This window comes from Scyliorhinus torazame, chromosome 2 (genome assembly GCF_047496885.1).
Source record: "Scyliorhinus torazame isolate Kashiwa2021f chromosome 2, sScyTor2.1, whole genome shotgun sequence".
NCBI lineage: Eukaryota > Metazoa > Chordata > Chondrichthyes > Carcharhiniformes > Scyliorhinidae > Scyliorhinus > Scyliorhinus torazame.
This window is the reverse complement of record NC_092708.1, coordinates 187,494,130-187,515,794: the sequence shown is the minus strand read 5'-3', so window position 1 is coordinate 187,515,794 and position 21,665 is coordinate 187,494,130. Positions and strand designations below refer to the sequence as shown.

The 21,665-nt window shown below is 53.3% G+C and overlaps 1 protein-coding gene across 2 annotated transcripts in view; it reads right to left on the bottom strand.

Annotated features, from left to right (window-relative positions):
• Positions 1 to 21,665, bottom strand: part of LOC140394247 (MAGUK p55 subfamily member 4-like) — a 126,509-nt gene that overhangs the window by 79,202 nt on the left and 25,642 nt on the right. For both annotated transcript variants that reach the window (XM_072481299.1, XM_072481291.1), the window contains exons 2-5: positions 16,543 to 16,653; positions 7,039 to 7,116; positions 6,216 to 6,296; positions 1,588 to 1,719 (exon numbers count right to left, since the gene is read on the bottom strand). In XM_072481299.1, the coding sequence (XP_072337400.1) occupies positions 1,588 to 1,719; positions 6,216 to 6,296; positions 7,039 to 7,116; positions 16,543 to 16,596 (345 nt within the window). In that variant the 5' untranslated portion in view covers positions 16,597 to 16,653. The remainder of the gene's footprint in view (positions 1 to 1,587; positions 1,720 to 6,215; positions 6,297 to 7,038; positions 7,117 to 16,542; positions 16,654 to 21,665) is intronic.

Below are 21,665 nucleotides of genomic sequence, written 5' to 3'. Positions count from 1 at the left end.
CCATCCTTTGCTCAGGATCTTGCCAATACCCTAAAGTCCCAGTGAGACGATGGGCATGTAAATAGCTGAGGCTTCAGCCTACTCTCCCTATCACTACCTCTACATCAGGTGGGGAACAATCTGGCTTGGATAGACCACTTCCTGGTTCCCCAGCATTGCTTTTAGGGGGTACTCAAAGATGTGCTGGAAATCCCTCTCAGAAGTTCCCTGTAAGGATTTACCCAACAATTGACCAGAAGCACTAACCTCCTCTGGACAATTGCACTGGGCCGGGAACCATCTGACAGAAGCGATTTAAATCGCTAACCTTAGATGGTTCCACCAATTTTACCCTGATAGATGCTCTGAAAGAGTTAGAAGAAAACAAAATTCACTTCTAACTCCAGAGTAACTATTTAAACATCCAGACCCAGCCTATGATAGGACACCCCCCACACACACCCGACCCCCCCAGCAGATCCCCTATGCCACTCCCACTCCTGACCCTCCCTCCCGGTCTCCACCCCCCCACCCCTCCCAGCCTCCCCTCCGATTGTCTGAACCACTTAACATTGAAACTCACCTTCTCCCTTTAAACTGTCTCTTTAAATGTCTCCTTTATGGCAGCTTGTATAGTAAAATTGGGGCATTCCTTTCTTCCCTGCACCCCAGTTATTCCTCACCAATGCAGCCGGGGTCACACTTCACTGCTCCTGTCTCACCCAGTCTGAGTGCGGAAGGTTGGGAAGGTTGGGTGAGACAGGGGTTAGGGGTTTTGGAATTTCAACAAGGGTGAGCCCATCCAGAATGGCAATCCGATGGAGATTGCCAATCTGAAGAAATTCTGGGCTTTTGTGTTCCAGACAGCTCGCTGCCCTACGATTAACCAACCCACACATGTGACCAATCCAAACATGTGACTGTTGTGTTATGCTGCTTCGGATAACACAGACTGCTACTTGATGCAGTCTTAACGAAAGGATGCTCCAGACTCTAAAATGAGTTCAACGTGTTTATTGAACTATCAACACAGTTCTCAAATGAGTTCGACTCGCTGCTAATCTAACTGTAGTAACTCAGTCTAACTGTATCAGCTTGCTCAAAGCCACATGCTGGGTGTGATGCAGCTGATCACCCCTGTCTAACTCTCTAGATGTCTGTCTGTGGAAAGAGGCAGGGTGTGAGTGCCTCACCCCTTTTATAGTGTTTATGTCATGCCCCCTTGTGGTGATGGCACCTCTGAGTGTCCAGACTGCCCATTGGTTGTCTCCTATTCTGAGTGTTCATTGGTTGCATGTTTGCATATCATGACAGTGACAAACCCACACATGTGACTTGACACATACGTATGATTAAAACAATCACGTGACTAACCAACACATGTGGATAACCCATGCACATAACTAACACATTCCTGTCCCATCCCATACATATAATTAAAGCAGAGACTGAGAAGCTGAGAGTGAGACTGTGTGACTGAGAGGGAGAGAGTGGGAAGATAAGAGAACTTAAAGTATGAGCATTTTAAAAACATTTTGTTCTTGTTGAAACAGGGCAATGAATGAAAACAGCACAGTCCTGTATGTCCTTTACATCACGCGGCCTTACCAAAGGGTGCTTGTTTTTCACCAGGCACACTATCCTCAAGGCTTCCTCATCTTCAGGGATGTAACCTGGCAGTGGAGGCAGGAGAGGCTCATAGTCTTTCTGGGCCACACTGTCGTGAGCAGAGAGCAGGGCCTGTCAATCATCAAACCAGCAGCTGTTAAACTCTTGCAGCAAAATAGAGATTTTGATGATTTGATGTTGAATCCATTTAAACTCCTCAAGTGGTATGTGTGCTGTATGAGAGCACATGCACATGCACCTTCAGACTCTTGCGAAACAACACATGTATTCTTCTGTGCTTATATATATGTGCTAGTATATGTCATGTGCATAGGTACATGTCTTTGTCTGATTATACATCTTAGACTAATGTGATCATACGTGATTCTGAATACATGTGTTTCTGTACACATTCACACCCTTGTGTGCATACAGGTGCACGTGTGTATACATGTTCTTGATTACATCAATATGAGTTCTTGCTGGTGTTATATATGTTCTTTTGTGCATGTTAGTGCAATGCTCTTGTGTGTGTACACATGCATCCTTCTATATATTGTAATAATAATATTATTAATAATATCCTTTATTTCAACAAGACCCCTTGCCAGCACGAATGGCAATGGTTTAGGCACTGATCTGTCACCTTTGGAGAATTTGGTTCTGTGCAAGTTCTGCAGTTCAATTGACAAACACCCTTAGTCAAAATAACATATCAGTTTAGACTGTGGCATCTATCCCATTCTGATACCTCATGCCTCATTCCTGGTTGGTGAGAATCTAGGGTAAACTCATTCCACTTGCCGACTGAGGAATCAAAAATGGAGGGCGTGGACAAACAGAATGGACCACTTTAGAGTCGGGTTAAATGCCCACCCAGTCTGGTGTGGGGGCTGGTGTCAAATATAGATCAAACCGGGAAGGACGGCAGGCTTTCCTCTCAGAAGGGCATTAGTGAGCCAATTGAGCTTTTACGACAATCCAATGGTCCATTTTTACTGATAACAGCTTTTAATTACAGCACGGTAGCACAAGTGACGATCACTGCGGCTTCACAGCGCCAGGGTCCCAGGTTCGATTCCCCGCTGGGTCACTGTCTGTGCGGAGTCTGCACGTTCTCTCCGTGACTGCGTGGGTTTCCTCCGGGTGCTCCGGTTTCCTCCCACATTCGAAAGACGTGCAGGTTAGGTGGATCGGCCATGATAAATTGCCCTTAGTGTCCGGAAAGGTTAGGAGGGGTCATTGGGTTACGGGGATAGGGGGGGGAAGTGAGGGCTTAAGTGGGTGGGTGCAGACTCGATGAGCCAAATGGCCTCCTTCTGCACTGTATGTTCTATGTTCTTATTTCCAGTATATTCAATTTCTCAAACTAACATGGTGGGATTAAAACTCATATTATTACACGTCCAACAACATCACCAATACTCTACCATGTTCAACACAAGAAATCGAATTGAAACATAGAAGAGGTTATGTTAAACTTGTATTGAATGTTGATTAGACCATACTTCCATACTTGGAGTACTGCATGCAATTCCGGTCGCTGTATTATGAAAAGAATAAAGCATCTGTTGTCCAACCCTAATTGTCCTTGAACTGGCGAGGCCATTTCAGAGGAGCAGTTAAGAGTCAACCACATTGCTGTGGGTCTGGAGTCATAAGCAGGCCAGACAGGATAAGGACGGCAGATTTCCTTCCCTAAAGGACATTGGAGAGCCAGATGGCTTTTTACAACAATCCAGATTTAATTAATTGAATTCAAATTCCACAAGCTGCCAAGATTGGATTTGAGCGGCACGGTGGCGCATTGGTTAGCACTGCTGCCTCACGGCGCTGAGACCTGTGTTCGATCCCAGTCCCTAGGTCAATGTCCGTGTGGTGTTTGCACATTCTCCCCATGTCGGCATGGGTCTCACCCCCACAACCCAAAGATCTGCAGGGTAGGTGAATTGGCCACGCTAAACTGCCCCTTAATTGGAAAACAGAATTGAGTACTCTAAATTTATAGAAATTGTTTTTTAAAGATCTGGGGCGAGATTCTCCGAACCCCCCGCCGGGTCGGAGAATCGCCGGGGGCTGGCGTGAATCCCGCCCCCGCCGGTTGCTGAAGTCTCCGGCACCGGAGATTCGGCGGGGACGGGAATCGCGCCGCGCCAGTTGGCGGGCCCCCCCGCGCGATTCTCCGGCCCGGATGGGCCGAAGTCCCGCCGCTAAAATGCCTGTCCCGCCGGCGTAGATTAAACCACCTACCTTACTGGCGGGACAAGGCGGCGCGGGCGGGCTCCGGGGTCCTGGGGGGGGCGCAGGGCGATCTGGCCCCGGGGGGTGCCCCCACGGTGGCCTGGCCCGCGATCGGGGCCCACCGATCCGCGGGCGGGCCTGTGCCGTGGGGGCACTCTTTCCCTTCCGCCTCCGCCACGGTCTCCACCATGGCGGAGGCAGAAGAGACTCCCTCCACTGCGCATGCGGGGAATGCCGTGAGCGGCCGCTGACGCTCCCGCGCATGCGCCGCCCGGAGATGTCATTTCCGCGCCAGCTGGCGGGGCACCAAAGGCATTTTCCGCCAACTGGCGGGGCAGAAATTCATCCGGCGCCGACCTAGCCCCTTAAGGTTGGGGCTCGGCCCCCAAAGATGCGGAGCATTCCGCACCTTTGCGGCGGCGCGATGCCCGTCTGATTTGCACAGTTTTGGCCGCCAGTCGGCGGACATCGTGCCGTTTCCGGAGGATTTCGCACGGGATTTGAACCTGTGCACCCAGAACATTAACCTAGGTTCCTTGCTTGCTGATCTAGTGACATTACGACTACACCACCATATCCCCATCATACCAGAGCTATGAGTTTATACCAATTAGGAAGGGATGAGTAGTTGAGGCTCTTTTCTCTCAAGAAGAGAAAGCTGAAGCACAATCTAGCAGACAGCATTAAAATTCTGAAAGTTTGGCTACTGTGGATACAAAGGCCCAGATTTTCATGGATTCAGGCCACATTGGGATGCTATTAAAAATGGTGGGCAAGATCTGATACCAGGGGCGAAATTCTCCGGAAACGGCGCGATGTCCGCCGACTGGCACCCAAAACGGCACAAATCAGTCGGGCATCGCGCCGCCCCAAAGATGCGGAATGCTCCGATCTTTGGGGGCCGAGCCCCAACCTTAAGGGGCTAGGTCGGCGCCGGATGAATTTCCGCCCCGCCAGCTGGCGGAAAAGGCCTTTGGTGCCCCGCCAGCTGGCGCGGAAATGACATCTCCGGGCGGTGCATGCGCGGGAGCGTCAGCGGCCGCTGACGGCATTCCCCGCATGCGCAGTGGAGGGAGTCTCTTCTGCCTCCGCCATGGTGGAGACCGTGGCGGAGGCGGAAGGGATGCGGGTGAGGAGGTGAGCAGCCAGCGTTTGGGGGTTCCTGCGTCTGTTGGGTGCTGGGGGCAAGGGGGCGACCGCCTCCATGTTCGGGGGAGGTGGGGGGTGACGGGGGGAGGGCCTCCCTGTTCGGGGAGGGTTGGGGTGAGGGGGCGAGGAGGGAGGGACTCCATGTTCATGGTGATGGGGGGAGCAAAGGGGTGAGAGTGGGCCTCCATGTTCGGGAGGGTGTCCCAGCAGACGGCAACCATCGGCGGGAAAGACCAGGGCTGCACCCATGGCAACCCACTGTGAGGGCATAGCCATCCAACGATGGCGCTATCAGGAGGGACGGGCAATAGTGGTTGGAGCACGGAGGGTGTGGGCAGGAGTCTGGGTGCATGCGTGTCTGTGGCGTAATCAGCAAATCGGGGCAGACATGTAGCCCATGGCACCTGGCTGTAGAGGGGGCCATGCACCATCGATAAAAATGTTGTGTACCACCCACCCCCTGCAAATCATAATGTTTGGGCACTAGCCAGCGATGTTGGCCGCCATGGCGGAATTCGCTGACCTGCATGCAGCCCTGTGGCAGCGTTAGCGCAGGCAGCTCATAGCGGCTGCGGCAGCGGCGGCTGCAGCAGAGGGACGGGCTGCAGAGGGCAAGGTGGCACCCGCTCAGGCTGCAGGGCCGCCCGCTCGACGGGTGCAGGAGGAGGAGGCGGACAATGACCACACAACAATGAGGGGGAGGCACACAATGAGGATACCGATGTGGATGAGGAGGTGGTGGTGGTGCCAAGGCGCCGGAGGTGCCCCATGAGGGCACCCCCCTCCCCAACTGAGGGACTGGTTGCTGGGCGACAAGAGTTACCTGTTGCAGTCATCGCTGATGACGCCTATACGGAGGCCACAGACCGCGCGGAGACCCGATACAATGAGGCCCATGCAGCAACCAGGGGTATGATCGAGAGGTGCTTTAGCCTGTTGAAGATGCGCTTCAGGTGCCTGGACCGCTCTGGAGGGGCCCTCCAGTACCATTCGGCCGCATCGTTGTTGTCTGCTGCGTCCTCCACAATATAGTCCAGCAGAGGGGCGATGTGCTGGAGGAGGAGGAGGCAGAGGGGGAGCCCGCGGAAGGGGACACCTTTCCAGATGAGGAGGATGGGGACGAGGGGGGCAACAGACGCGGCATGGGGGCTGGATATGGACGGGAGGCTGCAGCCACCGGCTTGGACAGTGAGCACACGAGGTGTTGATCGCCGCACTTTTAATGCCAAAATTCTTGCCTGAAAATCAGGTTTTCCAAGTAGCCAGTGTAGTTCTCGGAAATCCATTGAACGAGACGTTTCACGAAGCAGCTCTGTCACCTAGAAAGGTGAACACAGACACTAACTGATACATGTAGAAACACAAACAGATCTGTACATACACAGACCCAAACACACAGACCTGACAAACACACACAAACCTACACAACACACACACATAACACACACACATTGACCCGTAAATGCACACTGACCCAAATACATATTGAGACACATACACAAACACTGACCCTCACATGCACACTGACCGCATGCACACTCATGTAGACATACACACACAAGCACACATGTACACATACTCATCACATGGTCACAAATGAAAATTAGACACAAAAATACATTGTTTCCATCAAATACTCCCAGGACGGGTACAGCACGGAGTTAGGTGCAGTGTAAAGCTCCCTCTACGCTGTCTCATAAAACACTCCCAGGACAGATTCAGCACGGAGAGTACACACAGAGTAAAGCCCCCTTATGGTGTCCCATGATGATGCCTCAGCATTTGCGACATCAGTCTGACAATTTCCCATCCCCCACTCCACCATCTTTGACTGTCTGAGTCAGATTATTGTCAATAGTGTAAAACCAGGCACAGTTTCCACTGTGAGTTAACTCTTAGTTAGTAGTGTGTGACTGCCCCAAATGTAAATGTTATTCAGTGATATTGGGCAGTCGCTTCATTGTGTGGAAGTCATGGGCAATTTGTTCAACAGGATGTATTTGATGAGATGAAGACATTTGAATCCAGGCCTTTTTGTGAATGAAGAGAGCTTTTCCTCACCTCTCGACAAAGTACAGAGGCCTGGGGCATGACTGGGGGAGGTTTCCTTCTCCGGTACTGATGCAGGCTCTCGTAGACCTGGATAAACAAGCAGAAACCATTGAATCTCCAAGGAGTTTCAAATAATTGTGCACAAGCAGCCCCATAATTGTTTTCCCATTTATCTCTTCAAAATTGTATTGTTCAGCCGTGTATTGTGTTGTCTTCCCTTGTTCTTCCTACAAAATATATCACCTCACAATTTTTGGCTTTGATTTAATCTGCCATGTGTCTATTCATTCCACTAGCTTCTCTGTTTCGTCTTGAAGTTGATCACTATCCTCCCCAGTGTTTGTTACACTGGGGGAGATGGTGGTGTGGCAGCAGTGTCACGGGGATTGGGTTGGATTGGATTGGATTTGTTTATTGTCACGTGTACCGAGGTACAGTGAAAAGTATTTTTCTGCGAGCAGCTCAACAGATCATCAAGTACATAGGAAGAAAAGGGAATAAAAGAAAATATATAATAGAGCAACACAAGGTATACAATGTAACTACGTAAGCACCGGCATCGGATGAAGCATACAGGGTGTAGTGTTAATGAAATCAGTCCATAAGAGGGTCATTTAGGAGTCTGGCAACAGCGGGGGAAAAGCTGTTTTTGAGTCTGTTCGTACGTGTTCTCAGACTTCTGTATCTCCTGCCCGATAGAAGAAGTTGGAAGAGTGATGTAGCACCATCGATCACACACGAGGTGAGACGTAAAGAACTTCAATCGAGGCTTTATTGAGCAGACTTGTTCAGACACGTTCCCCCAGCAGCTCAGTTACAGAATGCAGCTGCGGGGATTAAACCCAGGTTCTTATACCCCTCCTATCTGGGTGGAGCCCAGTAGGTGGAGGATCCAATCGGGATCCAGCATCTGTCCTCCAATAGCTCCTCGGCATTCCTGGTGTACCGTATTACCCCTAATACATACCACCACAAGTGAGTAAGCCGGGTGGGAGGGGTCTTTGATTATGCTGCCCGCTTTCCCCAGGCAGCGGGAGGTGTAGATGAACTCAATGGATTGGGGGGTGGGGGGGGCAGGTTTGTGCGATGGACTGGGCAGTGTTCACGACTCTCTGAAGTTTCTTGCGGTCCTGGGCCGAGCAGTTGCCATACCAGGCTGTGATGCAGCCCGATAGGATGCTTTCTATGGTGCATCTGTAAAAGTTGGTAAGAGTTAATGTGGACATGCCGAATTTCCTTAGTTTCCTGAGGAAGTATAGGCGCTGTTGTGCTTTCTTGGTGGTAGCGTCGACGTGGGTGGACCAGGACAGATTTTTGGAGATGTGCACCCCTAGGAATTTGAAACTGCTAACCATCTCCACCTTGGCCCCGTTGATGCTGACAGGGGTGTGTACAGTACTTTGCTTCCTGAAGTCAATTACCAGCTCTTTAGTTTTGCTGGCATTGAGGGATAGATTGTTGTCGCTGCCCCACTCAACTAGGTTCTCTATCTCCCTCCTGTATTCTGACTTATCGTTATTCGAGATCCGGCCCACTATGGTCGTATCGTCAGCAAACTTGTAGATGGAGTTGGAACCAAGTTTTGCCACGCAGTCGTGTGTGTACAGGGAGTAGAGTAGGGGGCTAAGTACGCAGCCTTGCGGGGCCTCGGTATTGAGGACTGTTGGTATTGAGACAGTCAAAGATGGTGGAGTGGGGGATGGGAAACTGGAGGAGGTGTTTGTGGTGTTGGGTGCTCTGAGGTACAGACGGACCAACATGGTTGCGTTTGGTACAACGCAGTTTTATTCCAACTAGTTATTTACACATCTGTCTTGGTACTCAGCACGTGGTGACTGTGTGAGTGTCTTGTTAATGAGGTCCTGGCCTTGTCCTGTCTCCAGATAGACTGGCCAGCAGGTGTCGTGTTTCTTGTCTTATACTGTGTCTGCTCTTGTCTGTGATTGGCTGTCGTGTTATGTGTGCTAATTGGTCTGTTGGTCTGTCTATCATGATGTGTGTATTGTGATGTGTGTTTGAATATCATGACAGTGTTGTTGATCATTCTTACTGATTGTGGTCTGTTGGTCAGAAAATCGAGGATCCAGTTGCAGAGTGAGGAGCCAAGTCCTCGGTTTTGGAGCTTTGATGTGAGCTTGGCTGGGATTATGGTGTTGAAGACGGAGCTGTAGTCAAGCTGTAGTAGCTGTGGGCTACTAATCTTGAGGCTAATGCCCTGGGGACATGGGTTAAAATCTCACCACAGCAGCTGGTCTAATTTGGATTAAATTAATAAATCTGGAATTATAAAACTAATCTCAGTGTCGGTGACCAAGAAACCATCATCGATTGCTGTAAAAACATATCTGGTTCACAAATGCCCTTTGGGGATGAAAAACAGCCACCCTTACTCGGTCTGATCTACATGTTATATTATTCTCTCAGTCTTAATAAAGATTGTAGACTTCCAGTTAACACAAATACTTTATTCAGTAGGTTTGTTCTGTTTCCAGAGCTTAACTAGATGTAATACAGTCAAGATATATGACCAGTGAAGCTAAGGTAAGCTGCCTATGCTGAGCTGTCTCTGCCTGCTGCTGCTCACTAGCCCTGTGCTTCTGAAAGAGGCGGATCCGCCCTTCGGCTCGCCCCTTTATACCCGTCTCTCTGATGCCCTCTAGTGGTGCTGTGGCTGTTACATCTGCCTGCAGTCCCTGGTGTATGTGCAGATGTATGTACAGATGTATAGATCACTACACATGTGACCCCAGATCCACAGCAAGGTGGTTGACTCTTAGCACACTGCTCAGTTCAAGGGCAATTAGAGATGGGCTCCATGTAACATGTAAGAGGCTTCCCGTAACAGCCTCCCCGAACAGGCGCCGGAATGTGGCGACTAGGGGCTTTTCACAGTAACTTCATTTGAAGCCTACTTGTGACAATAAGCGATTTGCATTTCATTTTCGTGAAGGAACATATTTAAAAAGTACTTCCAAGTTTTGTGTCGTTACCAAATTTTGAAATGGTACCTCATTTATGTACCTCAAGAAAAGCGCTGGGGTGGGCTGGAGCAGGGGGAAATATTTAGATACGTGCAGGTTCGAGACTTTGCCAGAAAGGAGATACAGAGCTTCCCAGCAGAGCGGCTTCCACATTGCTGGAGGTGCTGATGACAGGGGGACTGGAGAAGGGGATAGTATCGGCAGTTTATGGGGCTATTATGGAGGAGGAGAAGGCGCCACTAGAAGGGATCAAGGCAAAGTGGGAGGAAGAGTTGGGAGAGGGTATGGAGGAGGGGTTCTGGTGTGAGGTGCTCTGGAGGGTAAACACATCCACCTCGTGTGTGAGGTTGGGGCTGATACAGCTGAAGGTGGTGTATAGAACGCACCTTACAAGGGCGAGGATGAGCCGGCTCTTTGAGGAGGTCGAAGATGTGTGTGAACGTTGCAGGGGAGGCCCCGCAAACCACGTTCATATGTTTTAGTCCTGTCCAAAGCTGGAGGATTACTGGAAGGAGGATTTTAGGGTAATCTCTAAAGTGGTACATGTGAAACTGGACCCGGGCCCTCGGGAGGCCATATTCGGGGTGTCGGACCAGCCGGGGTTGGAAACGGGTGCGGAGGCAGATGTTGTAGCCTTCGCCTCGTTGATCGCCCGAAGGCGGATCCTGTTGGGATGGAGCGCAACCTCTCCACCCTGTGCCCTGGTGTGGCGGGGGGACCTGTTGGAATTCCTGACTCTTGAGAAGGTTAAGTTTGAACTGAGGGGAAGGATGGAGGGGTTCTACAATCCATGAGGATTATTCATTATGCACTTTCAAGAATTGGATAACATCGAACATTAGTGGGGGGGCGGAGTTGGGAGGGTTGGAGGGGGAGGGGGACTGTGTGTGTTAATCGCGACCATGGATGATTCCTGATTCCTTTTTGTTATTTGTTTATGTGAACATGCCGGCTAATGTTTGGGGGTTTGGTGGGAGGATGGGATCGTTGTTATTGATATGGGGATTGACATATTCGTTACTGATTATTGTTTATTGTTGGGCGTAAATTTGGGAGAAAATGTGAAAAAGGAGGAGATAAAAAAATATTTTTAAAAACTGAAAAGCACTGGGGAACTCCACGGTCTACCCCCCTCAGTCTGAAGGGCAGCCCTATCATTCTCACAACTTTATATCCCTTGGCCAAGTAGTATTCAGAACTGTGAATAGTTCTGAAACATTACTGAGATTGTCCAGCTTGAATTCCCATATATTGCTAAATGAAATACTTTCTGAAATATTTTGTCAGTGTGGTATTACAGGTATTACGGTACCTGAGAGGCTGAAGTACCATTGGTAGAACCTATATGCCTACTAATGGCTAGAGAGTATAATAGCCCCTCCCTGATAGGCGGGGTATAAGAACCTGTGCCGTCCCAGCAGCCCTCATTCTGTACCTGAGCTGCTGGGAGAAACAACTAGCTTATTAAAGCCTTCAATTGTACTACAACCTCGCTTTAGTGGTTATTGATCGTGCATCAATTTAATAAGCTAGAATTTTAAGAAGAAAGGATGGAGCTCCGAATCAAGCCGGAGTGTCTGCAACATAGCCCCCATGCGGCGAACGCAGCGGCGATCTTTAAGCACTGGCTGGCGTGTTTTAAAGGATATCTCGAGACGGCAGAAAACGCACCCATGGGAGAGCAGAAAATGCACGTCCTGCACTCAAGGGTGACCCCGGAGATCTACACCCTCATCGAGGAAGCGGAAGACTTCGATGCAGCAATCGAGCTGCTAAAAGGACACTATATTCGCCCGGTAAACCAGGTCTATGCCCGGCATCTGCTTGCAACAAGACGGCAAACCCCTGGGGAATCGTTGGAGGAATTCTACTAGGCAGTCCTGGTGCTGGGCAGAAGCTGCGGCTGCCCGCAGGTTTCGGCGAGCGAACACACGGAACTCTTAGTCCGGGACGCTTTCGTGGCAGGTATGCTTTCATCTCAAATCCGCCAGCGCCTGTTAGAGAAAGACACCCTGGGTCTCAGGGAGGCATGGGCCCTCGCAGGCTCCCTGGACGTGGCCTCCAGGAACGCTCGCGCCTACGTTCCCGACCGCGCGGCTGCCCCCTGGGCAGCGTGGAACCCCGCAGCGGCCGACCCAGAGACTTCCCCCGTTCCCCCGCAGGCCTGCGCTGCAAGGCGGCCTGCTAACCCCGGGGGCCCCGCTGCTACTTTTGTGGGCAGGCCAAGCACCCCCGCCAGCGCTGCCCGGCCCGCACATCCACCTGCAGGGGATGCGGCAAAAAGGGCCATTTCGTGGGGGTATGTCAGGCCCGTGCGGTGGCCGCGGTCCCCAGCGGCGAATCCGGACCGCCACCACAAACTTCTCCACGGGCCCCGTGTGGCCAGCGGTCGCCGCCACCCCCCATATCCCAGGGCCACGTGCGGACCCCGGGTGCCGCCATCTTGTTCCACGGACGCCACGCTTGAGGGCTGGGCGCCGCCATTTTGTGCACCCCTGGCCATGTACGACCAATGGGAGACGCCATCTTGGATGGGCCCCCAGGACCCCACCTCGACCGACCACACACTGCCTGAACAGAATTCTCAACTACTGCGATTGGCCTCGGTGACTCTGGATCAGTCTCGACCTCGAACACACTCAACCGCTACGACGACCGTTTTCAACGGGCACGAGACGTCCTGCTTAATTGACTCTGGGTGCACGGAGAGCTTCATACACCCCGACATGGCGCTGTTCCCTCCTCATCCACCCGGTTAATCAAAAGATCTCACTGGCCTCCGGTTCCCACTCAGTGGAGATAAAGGGGTTTTGTTTAGCAAACCTCACAGTCCAGGGAAGGGAGTTCAAAAATTTCCATCTCTACGTCCTTCCCCACCTCTGCGCGGCTACACTCCTGGGTTTAGACTTCCAGTGTAACCTTCAAAGTCTGACCTTCCAATTCGGCGGCCCTATACCCCCCTTACTGTCTGCGGCCTCGCAACCCTTAAGGTCGACCCGCCTTCTCTGTTTGCGAACCTCACCCATGATTGCAAACCCGTCGCCACCAGGAGCAGACGCTACAGTGCCCAGGACCGGATCTTTATTAGGTCAGAGGTCCAAAGGCTACTGAGGGAATGGGTCATTGAAGCCAGTAACAGTCCCTGGAGAGTTCAGGTAGTGGTGGTAAAGACCGGGGAGAAGCATAGGATGGTCATCGACTACAGTCAGACCATCAACAGGTTTACGCAGCTGGACGCGTACCCCCTCCCCCGCATATCCAACCTGGTGCGCATTATAAGGTCTTCTCCACGGTGGACCTCAAGTCCGCCTACCACCAGCTCCCAATCCGCACCATGGACCGAATGGTTGACTGGTACGGTTTACGGGCAACATTCCCGTATCTCGATAATGTCACCATCTGCGGCCACAACCAGCAGGACCACGACACCAACCTCCAAAAAGTTCTCCAGACCGCTAAAATCTTTAACCTAACATACAATAAGGATGAATGCGTATTTAGCACCAACCGTCTAGCCATTCTCGGCTACGTAGTGCAAAATGGAGTTATAGGCGCCAACCCTGAATGCATGCGCCCCCTTATAGAGTTCCCCCTCCCTCACTGCTCTAAGGCCCGAAAACGCTGCCTAGGGCTTTTTAGCTACTACGCCCAGTGGGTCCCCAACTACGCGGACAAGGCCCGTCCCCTGATCCAATCCACTGTATTTCCCCTGTCGATAGAGGCCCGCCAGGCCTTCAGCCGCATCAAAGCAGACATCGCAAAGGCCACAATGCACGCCATCGACGAGTCCCTCCCCTTCCAGGTCGAGAGCGATGCGTCCAACGTAGCTCTGGCGGCCATCCTCAACCAAGTGGGCAGACCCGTGGCCTTCTTCTCCCGTACCCTCCATGCTTCCGAAATCCGCCATTCCTCAGTCGAAAAGGAGGCCCAGGCCATAGTCGAAGCTGTGCGACATTGGAGGCATTACCTGGCCGGCAGGAAATTCACTCTCCTCACTGACCAACGGTCGGTTGCTTTCATGTTCGATAATGCACAGCGGGGCAAGATAAAAAACGACAAGATCTTATGGTGGAGGGTCGAACTCTCCACCAACAACTATGAGATCTTGTATTGTCCCGGGAAGCTAAATGAGCCCCCTGACGCCCTGTCCCACGGCACATGTGCCACCGCACAAGTGGACCACCTCCGAGCCCTCCGCGAGGACCTCTGCCACCCGGGGGTCACTCGCCTTTTCCATTTCATCAAGACCTGCAACCTGCCCTACTCCATCGAGGAGGTCAGGACAGCCACCAGGGACTGCCAAATCTGCGCGGAGTGCAAACCGCATTTCTACCGGCCAGAGAGGGCGCACCTGATAAAGGCTTCCCGTCCCTTTGAACACCTCAGCATGGACTTCAAAGGCCCCCTCCCCTCCACCGGCCGCAACACGTACTTCCTGAATGTGATTGACGAGTACTCTCGGTTCCCATTCGCCATCCCCTGCCCCGACATGACTGCCTCCACCGTCATCAAGGCCCTCCAAAGCATCTTTGCACTGTTCGGGTTCCCCGCTTACATACACAGTGATAGAGGGCCCTCCTTTATGAGCGACAAACTGCATCAATTCCTGCTCAGCAAGGGCATCGCCTCGAGCAGGACGACCAGTTACAACCCCCGGGGTAACGGACAGGTGGAGAGGGAGAATGGAACGGTCTGGAAGACAGTCCTACTGGCCCTACGGTCCAGGAACCTCCCAGTCTTCCGCTGGCAAGAAGTCCTCCCGGATGCCCTCCACTCAATCCGGTTACTACTCTGTACGACCACCAATCAGACACCTCACGAATGTCTCCCTGTATTCCCTAGGAAGTCCTCCTCCGGGACCTCGCTCCCGACCTGGCTGGCAGCACCCGGACCCATCCTGCTCCGCAAACACGTGCGGCCGCACATGTCAGACCCGTTGGTCGAGAGGGTCCATCTGCTCCATGCTAATCCCCAGTACGCCTACGTGGCGTACCCCGACGGCCGACAAGATACGGTCTCCCTACAGGACCTGGCGCCCACCGGAACCCCACGCACATTCCAGCCACCAGTCCCACCCTCCCCTCCACCACAGCACCTTACAGGAGGATTAGTCCTTCCGCCGCCCGTGCCTAGGCCCCTCCCACCCACCGACAACCCCGCAGGCGCTCCCTTCCCAGGTCAGCTGTTTTCCCCACCAGCGCCATCTAGGGGTGACAAAGCTGCCATGGAGATCGAAGCCACGCTCCCGGAGTCACAGACGCCTGAGCCTCCACCGGAGTCACCACCGAGGCTCTGACGGTCACAGAGGACGACCAGGGCCCCTGATCGACTGATTGCTTCATTTTAACCGTAATCTGTAAATATAAAACACCAAATGTACATAGCTACCAGACTTGTAAATAGTTACTAAACACTGTACGGAGGTATTACGGTACCTCCATAACTAATTATACCATGTTGTTATGTTTTGTAGTTGCTGGCCACCACCCCCGCCGGACTTTTTTTTAACAGGGGGTGAATGTGGTATTATAGGTATTACGGTACCTGAGAGGCTGAAGTACCATTGGTAGAACCTATATGCTTACTATTGGCTAGAGAGTATAATAGCTCCGCCCTGCAAGGCGGGGTATAAGAGCCCGTGCCGTCCCAGCAGCCTTCATTCTGTACCTGAGCTGCTGGGGGAAACATCTAGCTTATTAAAGCCTTCTACAAAGAGTACTACAACCTCGTTTTAGTGGTCATTGATCGTGCATCAGTCAGCCGCTATTTCTTCTCAGTATATAACCTGCTAATAGCCAAGATGAGAGTGTAAACTAAAGTAAACATTCAAAACAACAGCAAGTTTTATGGTGACATGATTAAATTATCCATTGGATCAGGTAAGGGGTAGCATCATTAACTCTGCAATGGGGCTGCTCACTTTTTAAAACATTCTTTCATGTGGGTGTCACTGGCTGTGCCAGCATTTGTTGCCCATCTCTAATTGTCCTTGAACTGAGTGGCTTGCTGGGCCATTTCAGAGGGCAGTTAAGAGTCAACCACATTGCTGTGCCACATGTAGGCCAGGCAGGGTAAGGACAGCAGATTCCTTCCCTAAAGGGCATTAGGTAACCAGATGGGTTTTTACAACAATCGAAGGTTCATCATAACAAACTTTTAATTCCACCAGGTGCTGTGGTGCGATTTGATCCCATGCCCCTCGAAGATTAGCCTGGACTTCTGCACTTGTAGTCCAATGAAATTACCGTTGTGCCACCCTCTCCCCCTCCAGATATTGGGAGGGCAGGACCACAGTGTAAGTGGGGAAGCTCAAAAGAGATTCTCCAAAGCTATGCTGCGGAATTCTCCGTCGGTGGGATCCTTCGGTCCTCTGGCAGTGCACCCCATGTCTGCGGGTTTCCCGACGGCCACAACGGGAAACTCCATTGGCCCTGCGGGAACAGAGAATCCTGCTGCTGGCAGGGTGCGGAGCAGGAAAATGATGCTGGCGGACCGGAGAAACCCGCCCACCGTGTTTCAGTATATTTTTTACCTTCAGTAGTGACTGCAGCCATCGTGTGTTTAGCAATCCGTGCAGGACATCCATTACACTATTGTTACTGTCCAGAGATAAGATTCGCTCCTCAACTTCTGTCCTCAGGAGCTGAAAGGGAACAAGTTGATGTTCATTGTCGGAGACATTGGATGACCCTAATTTGTATTGTTTGAACTATTCTGCCTTATGCACATTAATCAGATGTTTCCATTGTCCTTTGTGACTGCCAGTAAGCGAGAGGGACTCTTCATACACAGGGACTACCGCTGTAACTCTGATGAGAGACTGACTGACCCCCACTCCCAAAAATGATGGATGTCTGGCTGCTCTTGGTCTCTGCCATATTTGGAGGTTTCTTATTAATATAAGATCAGAAGAAATGAGAACAGGAGAAGGCCATAGACCCTTCGAACCTCCTCCACTTACATTAGGATAGTGATGAATGTCGGAATTTCGTACATAGATTTTATTATCTATATCTGGTGCAATAACGGTTTAAAAACCTGTTTAGGGTTTGTATGTATCTGTTGCAGTAAGATTTTTTTAAATCCTGGTTTGAAAGTCAGCTAGGTTTTGTGGCTACAAAAGGGACAATTAAGATGTAGTAAACATGAGATCATTTTATTTCCACCTTGTTTTGTTCAGGTTTACAAGGAGGCCTAATGGGATTTTGTTATCATTTCTGGGGATTTCCTGGGGAATAGATAATTAGAGACGTTGGGCAAGATTCTCCATTTCTGAGACTAATGTTGACGCTGGTGCAGAATTCGTGGAGTTCCACGACAGCAAAACTGGTGCCGCACCTGGACCAATTCAGCTGCTATTGAGGGGCTAGCACCGGCGACACATGGAACACAATCGATTCCAATGAGAAACGGTGCCGGATTCGCTGGTTTCGCGATTGACTCTGAGGAGGCTGACGAGCTGCAGCTGCACAGACACACTTCACTCCCCACACACACCATCCCAGCCAATAAGATGGCAGCAAGGAGAGCAGCTCCACGCATCAGTGACGCCGAGCTGGAGACCCTCCTGGACGTTATGGAGGAGAGGCGGATGACCCTGTACTCCGGCCTGGGAAGGAGACTGGCAGCACCGCTATTCGCCGTGCCTGGGCGCAGGTGGCAGAGGCGGCCAGCGCTGTGGGCAACACCATCCGGACAGAAAAAGCTGCACGTCCTCCTCAGGGTGGCCAGGGTGAGTAGGCAGCACTGTGCGCATGACACCAACCCTCCCATACACCTTAAACTCCCCCCCCCAACTCGGAAGGCGTCCGAACCCCCACCCTGCACCACATGTCGGAACCACTACCGGCCATCATGGCCAGGTTACCGTGGCCACTGAGGTCCCCCCCCCCCCCCCCCCCCCCCCCCCCCCCAGGAGAAGGCCCCTACAACCGTCGTGAGTGGAAGAAGATAGGAAGGGGACCGCCGGACCTGCGGCCCCTCATCATGGCAGAGCAGAGGGCCCTGGATGTGGTCGGCAGCCCGGAGGATAGGGAGGTCGCCGAGGTGGAGTTCGGCCATGGGCGAGGAAGTGAGACCCTGCTGAGTTGCAATTCCTCATGACACATGTCAAACCTCCCCAACACCATCCCCACACCACCCTCACCCTGCCACCACCCTCACCCCCACACCACCTTCACCCCCCACACCACCCTCTCACCCTACACCACCCCACCCTCATCCCCACCAGCCCCCGGCCCGCGGTCTAATCATGTGTCTTGTCTTCTGTCTCGCAGGAGCTGCTGGAGGTGGGGAGGGTCCATCCGGTGCCCCCTGCCCCCAGGCCAGTGCCACAGCCGGAGTCCCCCCTGTGAGCTGAGCACTGACGCTGAGAGCAGCCCGAATGCCAGCCCTCCGCCCGAGCCTCAGGAGACCCCGGAGCTCGAGTCGAAGGAGGACACTGACTTCCCGTCACAGCTGTCTCCAACACCCTCCACCATCCCAGAGACACTCACCTCGGTTGGGCACTTTAGTGAAGAGGCTCTTGGGGCACTATCTGGTGATCCCCACACAGCTGATCCGGTACAGCAGGCGGAGGTAGGAACACCGGGGGGGCGGATGGTCGGAGAGCAGGCCGACTCCAGAGCCTAGCTGTCATCCAGATGGGTTTTGAGCTTCGCATTCTGTGCCCAGGACAGGGTTGCCATCTCAAAGGCAACCCTGTGCCAGAGCCACCCCACCTATAAATTATAGCGGCGCTCCTGAGCGGGCTCAGTCACAGCAGGTCATGGCTAGGAACGTGGTATTGCCCAGGTGCTGGTGGACAAGGCGCAGGGACAGAGGAGGTGGTCCAGTCCCAGAGGGAGCTGGTGCAGTCACTGGCTGATGTGACGCAAACCCAGAAGGTGGTGGCACAGTCAACGAGTGATGTGGCGCAGTCCTAGACAGAGATGGTCCACTCCCTGTGCTCCATGGCCGAGACCAGAGCTGTCCTCCAGGACTGGCAGCGCCAGGTGGTGGGGGAGCCTCGGGGGATAGCTCCACTCGCACCCCCACCCCATGGAGTAGCCCGGGGCCCATCAGACACACCCAAGGGAGGAGGAGGTGATGGGGCGCGTGTCGGTGATGCCCGCAGGGGAGATGCTGGAACACTGCAGCACCTCGGACCCCTTCCCCTCCTGTCCCTGGTGCATCTGGTGGGCAGTGGGTGGAACAGGGTGGCACCATGCTACCTGGGACACCCGACCAGCAGCTGGGTCGCCCCAGGAGACAGCCGCCAAATGGGGACCCAGGTCGCAGGGCGGGAATCACAGCAGGCCGCTTCCACTCCTGCTGTACCATCTGGGGATCCACTTAGACACAGCGTTAGGGCCCGTAAGGCCAGAAAGTTAGAGACCAGTCAAGATGGCACGGGTGCAGGGCACAGTTTAATCATGGGGCTAGGGCACGTATCTGTAAATATTTGTGCACAATAAACATCTGGGGCGAAATTCTCCGGAAACGGCGCGATGTCCACCGACTGGCGCCCAAAACGGCACAAATCAGTCGGGCATCGCGCCGCCCCAAAGGTGCGGAATGCTCCGCATCTTTGGGGGCCGAGCCCCAACCTTAAGGGGCTCGGCCCGCGCCGGAGGAATTTCTGCCCCGCCAGCTGGCGGAAAAGGCCTTTGGTGCCCCGCCAGCTGGCGCGGAAATGACATCTCCGGGCGGCGCATACGCGGGAGCGTCAACGGCCGCTGACGGCATTCCCGCGCATGCGCAGTGGAGGGAGTCTCTTCCGCCTCCGCCATGGTGGAGACCGTGGCGAAGGCGGAAGGGAAAGAGTGCCCCTATGGCACAGGCCCGCCCGCGGATCGGTGGGCCCCGATTGCAGGCCAGGCCACCGTGGGGGCACCCCCCGGGTCCAGATCCCCCCCCCCCCCCTGGACCCCGGAGCCCGCCCGCGCCGCCTTGTCCCGCCAGCAAGGTAGGTGGTTTAATCTACGCCGGCGGGACAGGCATTTTAGCGGCGGGACTTGGGCCCATCCGGGCCGGAGAATCGCGGGGGGGGGGGCGCCAACCGGCGCGGCGCGATTCACGCCCCCGCCGAATTTCCGGTGCCGGAGAATTCGGCAACTGGCGGGGGCGGGATTCACGCCAGCCCCCGGCGATTCTCTGACACTCGCGACTCATCAACGGCCACGAGACATTTTGCCTGATCAACTCTGGGAGCACGGAGAGCTTTATACACCCCAACACGGTAAGGCGCTGTTCACCTGTTACCCACCCTGTAAACCAAAGAATCTCCCTGGCCTCCGGGTCACACTTGGTGGAGATAAAGGGGTTCTGCCTAGCAAACCACACTGTCCAAGGCAGGAAATTCAACAAGTTCTGCCTTTATGTCCTGCCGCACCTCTGCGCGGCTACACTCCTGGGGTTGGACTTCCAATGTAACTTGTAAAGCCTGACCTTTAAATTCAGCGGCCCTATACCCCCCTTACTGTCTGCGGCCTCGTGACCCTTAAGGTCGACCCGCTTTCCCTGTTTGCGAACCTCACCCCGGATTGCAAACCCGTCGCCAGCAGGAGCAGACGGTACAGTGCCCAGGACCGGATCTTCATCAGGTCAGAGGTCCAAAGGCTACTGAGGGAAGGGGTCATTGAAGCGAGCAACAGTCCCTGAAGAGCTCAAGTAGTGGTGGTGAAGATCGGGGAGAAACATAGGATGGTCATTGACTACAGTCAGATCATCAACAGGTTTACGCAGCTGGATGCCTACCCTCTCCCCCGATCTGGTGAACAGGATCGCGCAATACAAGGTCTTCTCCACGGTGGATCTCAAGTCCGCTTACCATCAGCTACCCCTCCGCACTAGTGACCGCAAGTACACTGCCTTCGAAGCAGATGGGCGGCTCTACCAATTTTTAAGGGTTCCCTTTGGTGTCACTCATGGGGTCTTGGTCTTCCAACGCGAGATGGACTGAATGGTTGACTGATACGGCTTACGTGCAACGTTCCCGTATCTTGATAACGTCACCATCTGCGGCCATGACCAGCAGGACCATGACACCAACCTCCGCATTTCTCCAGACCCCGGAAATCCTTAACTTAACGTAGGATAAATGCGTATTTAGCACCGACCGCCTAGCCATTCTAGGCGACGTAGTGCGAAATGGAGTTATAGGCCCCGACCCTGAACGCATGCACCCCCTTATGGAGTTCCCCCTCCCTCACTGCCCCAAGGCCCTGAAGCGCTGCCTCGGGTTTTTCAGTTATTACGCACAGTGGGTACCGAACTACGCAGACAAAGCCCGACCCCTAATACAGTCCACAACCTTCCCCCTGACGACGGAGGCCCACCAGGCCTTCAGCCGCATCAAAGTAGACATTGCAAAGACCATGATGCGCGCCATCGACGAGTCCCTCCCCTTCCAGGTCGAGAGCGATGCGTCCGACGTAGCTCTGGCCGCTACCCTCAACCAAGCAGGCAGACCCGTGGCCTTCTTCTCCCGTCCCCTCCATGCTTCAGAAATTCGCCATTCCTCGGTCGAAAAAGAGGCACAAGCCATAGTAGAAGCTGTGCGACATTGGCGGCATTACCTGGCCGGCAGGAGATTCACACTCCTCACTGACCAACGGTCGGTGGCGTTCATGTTCGATAATGCACAGCGGGGCAAGATAAAGAACGACAAGATCT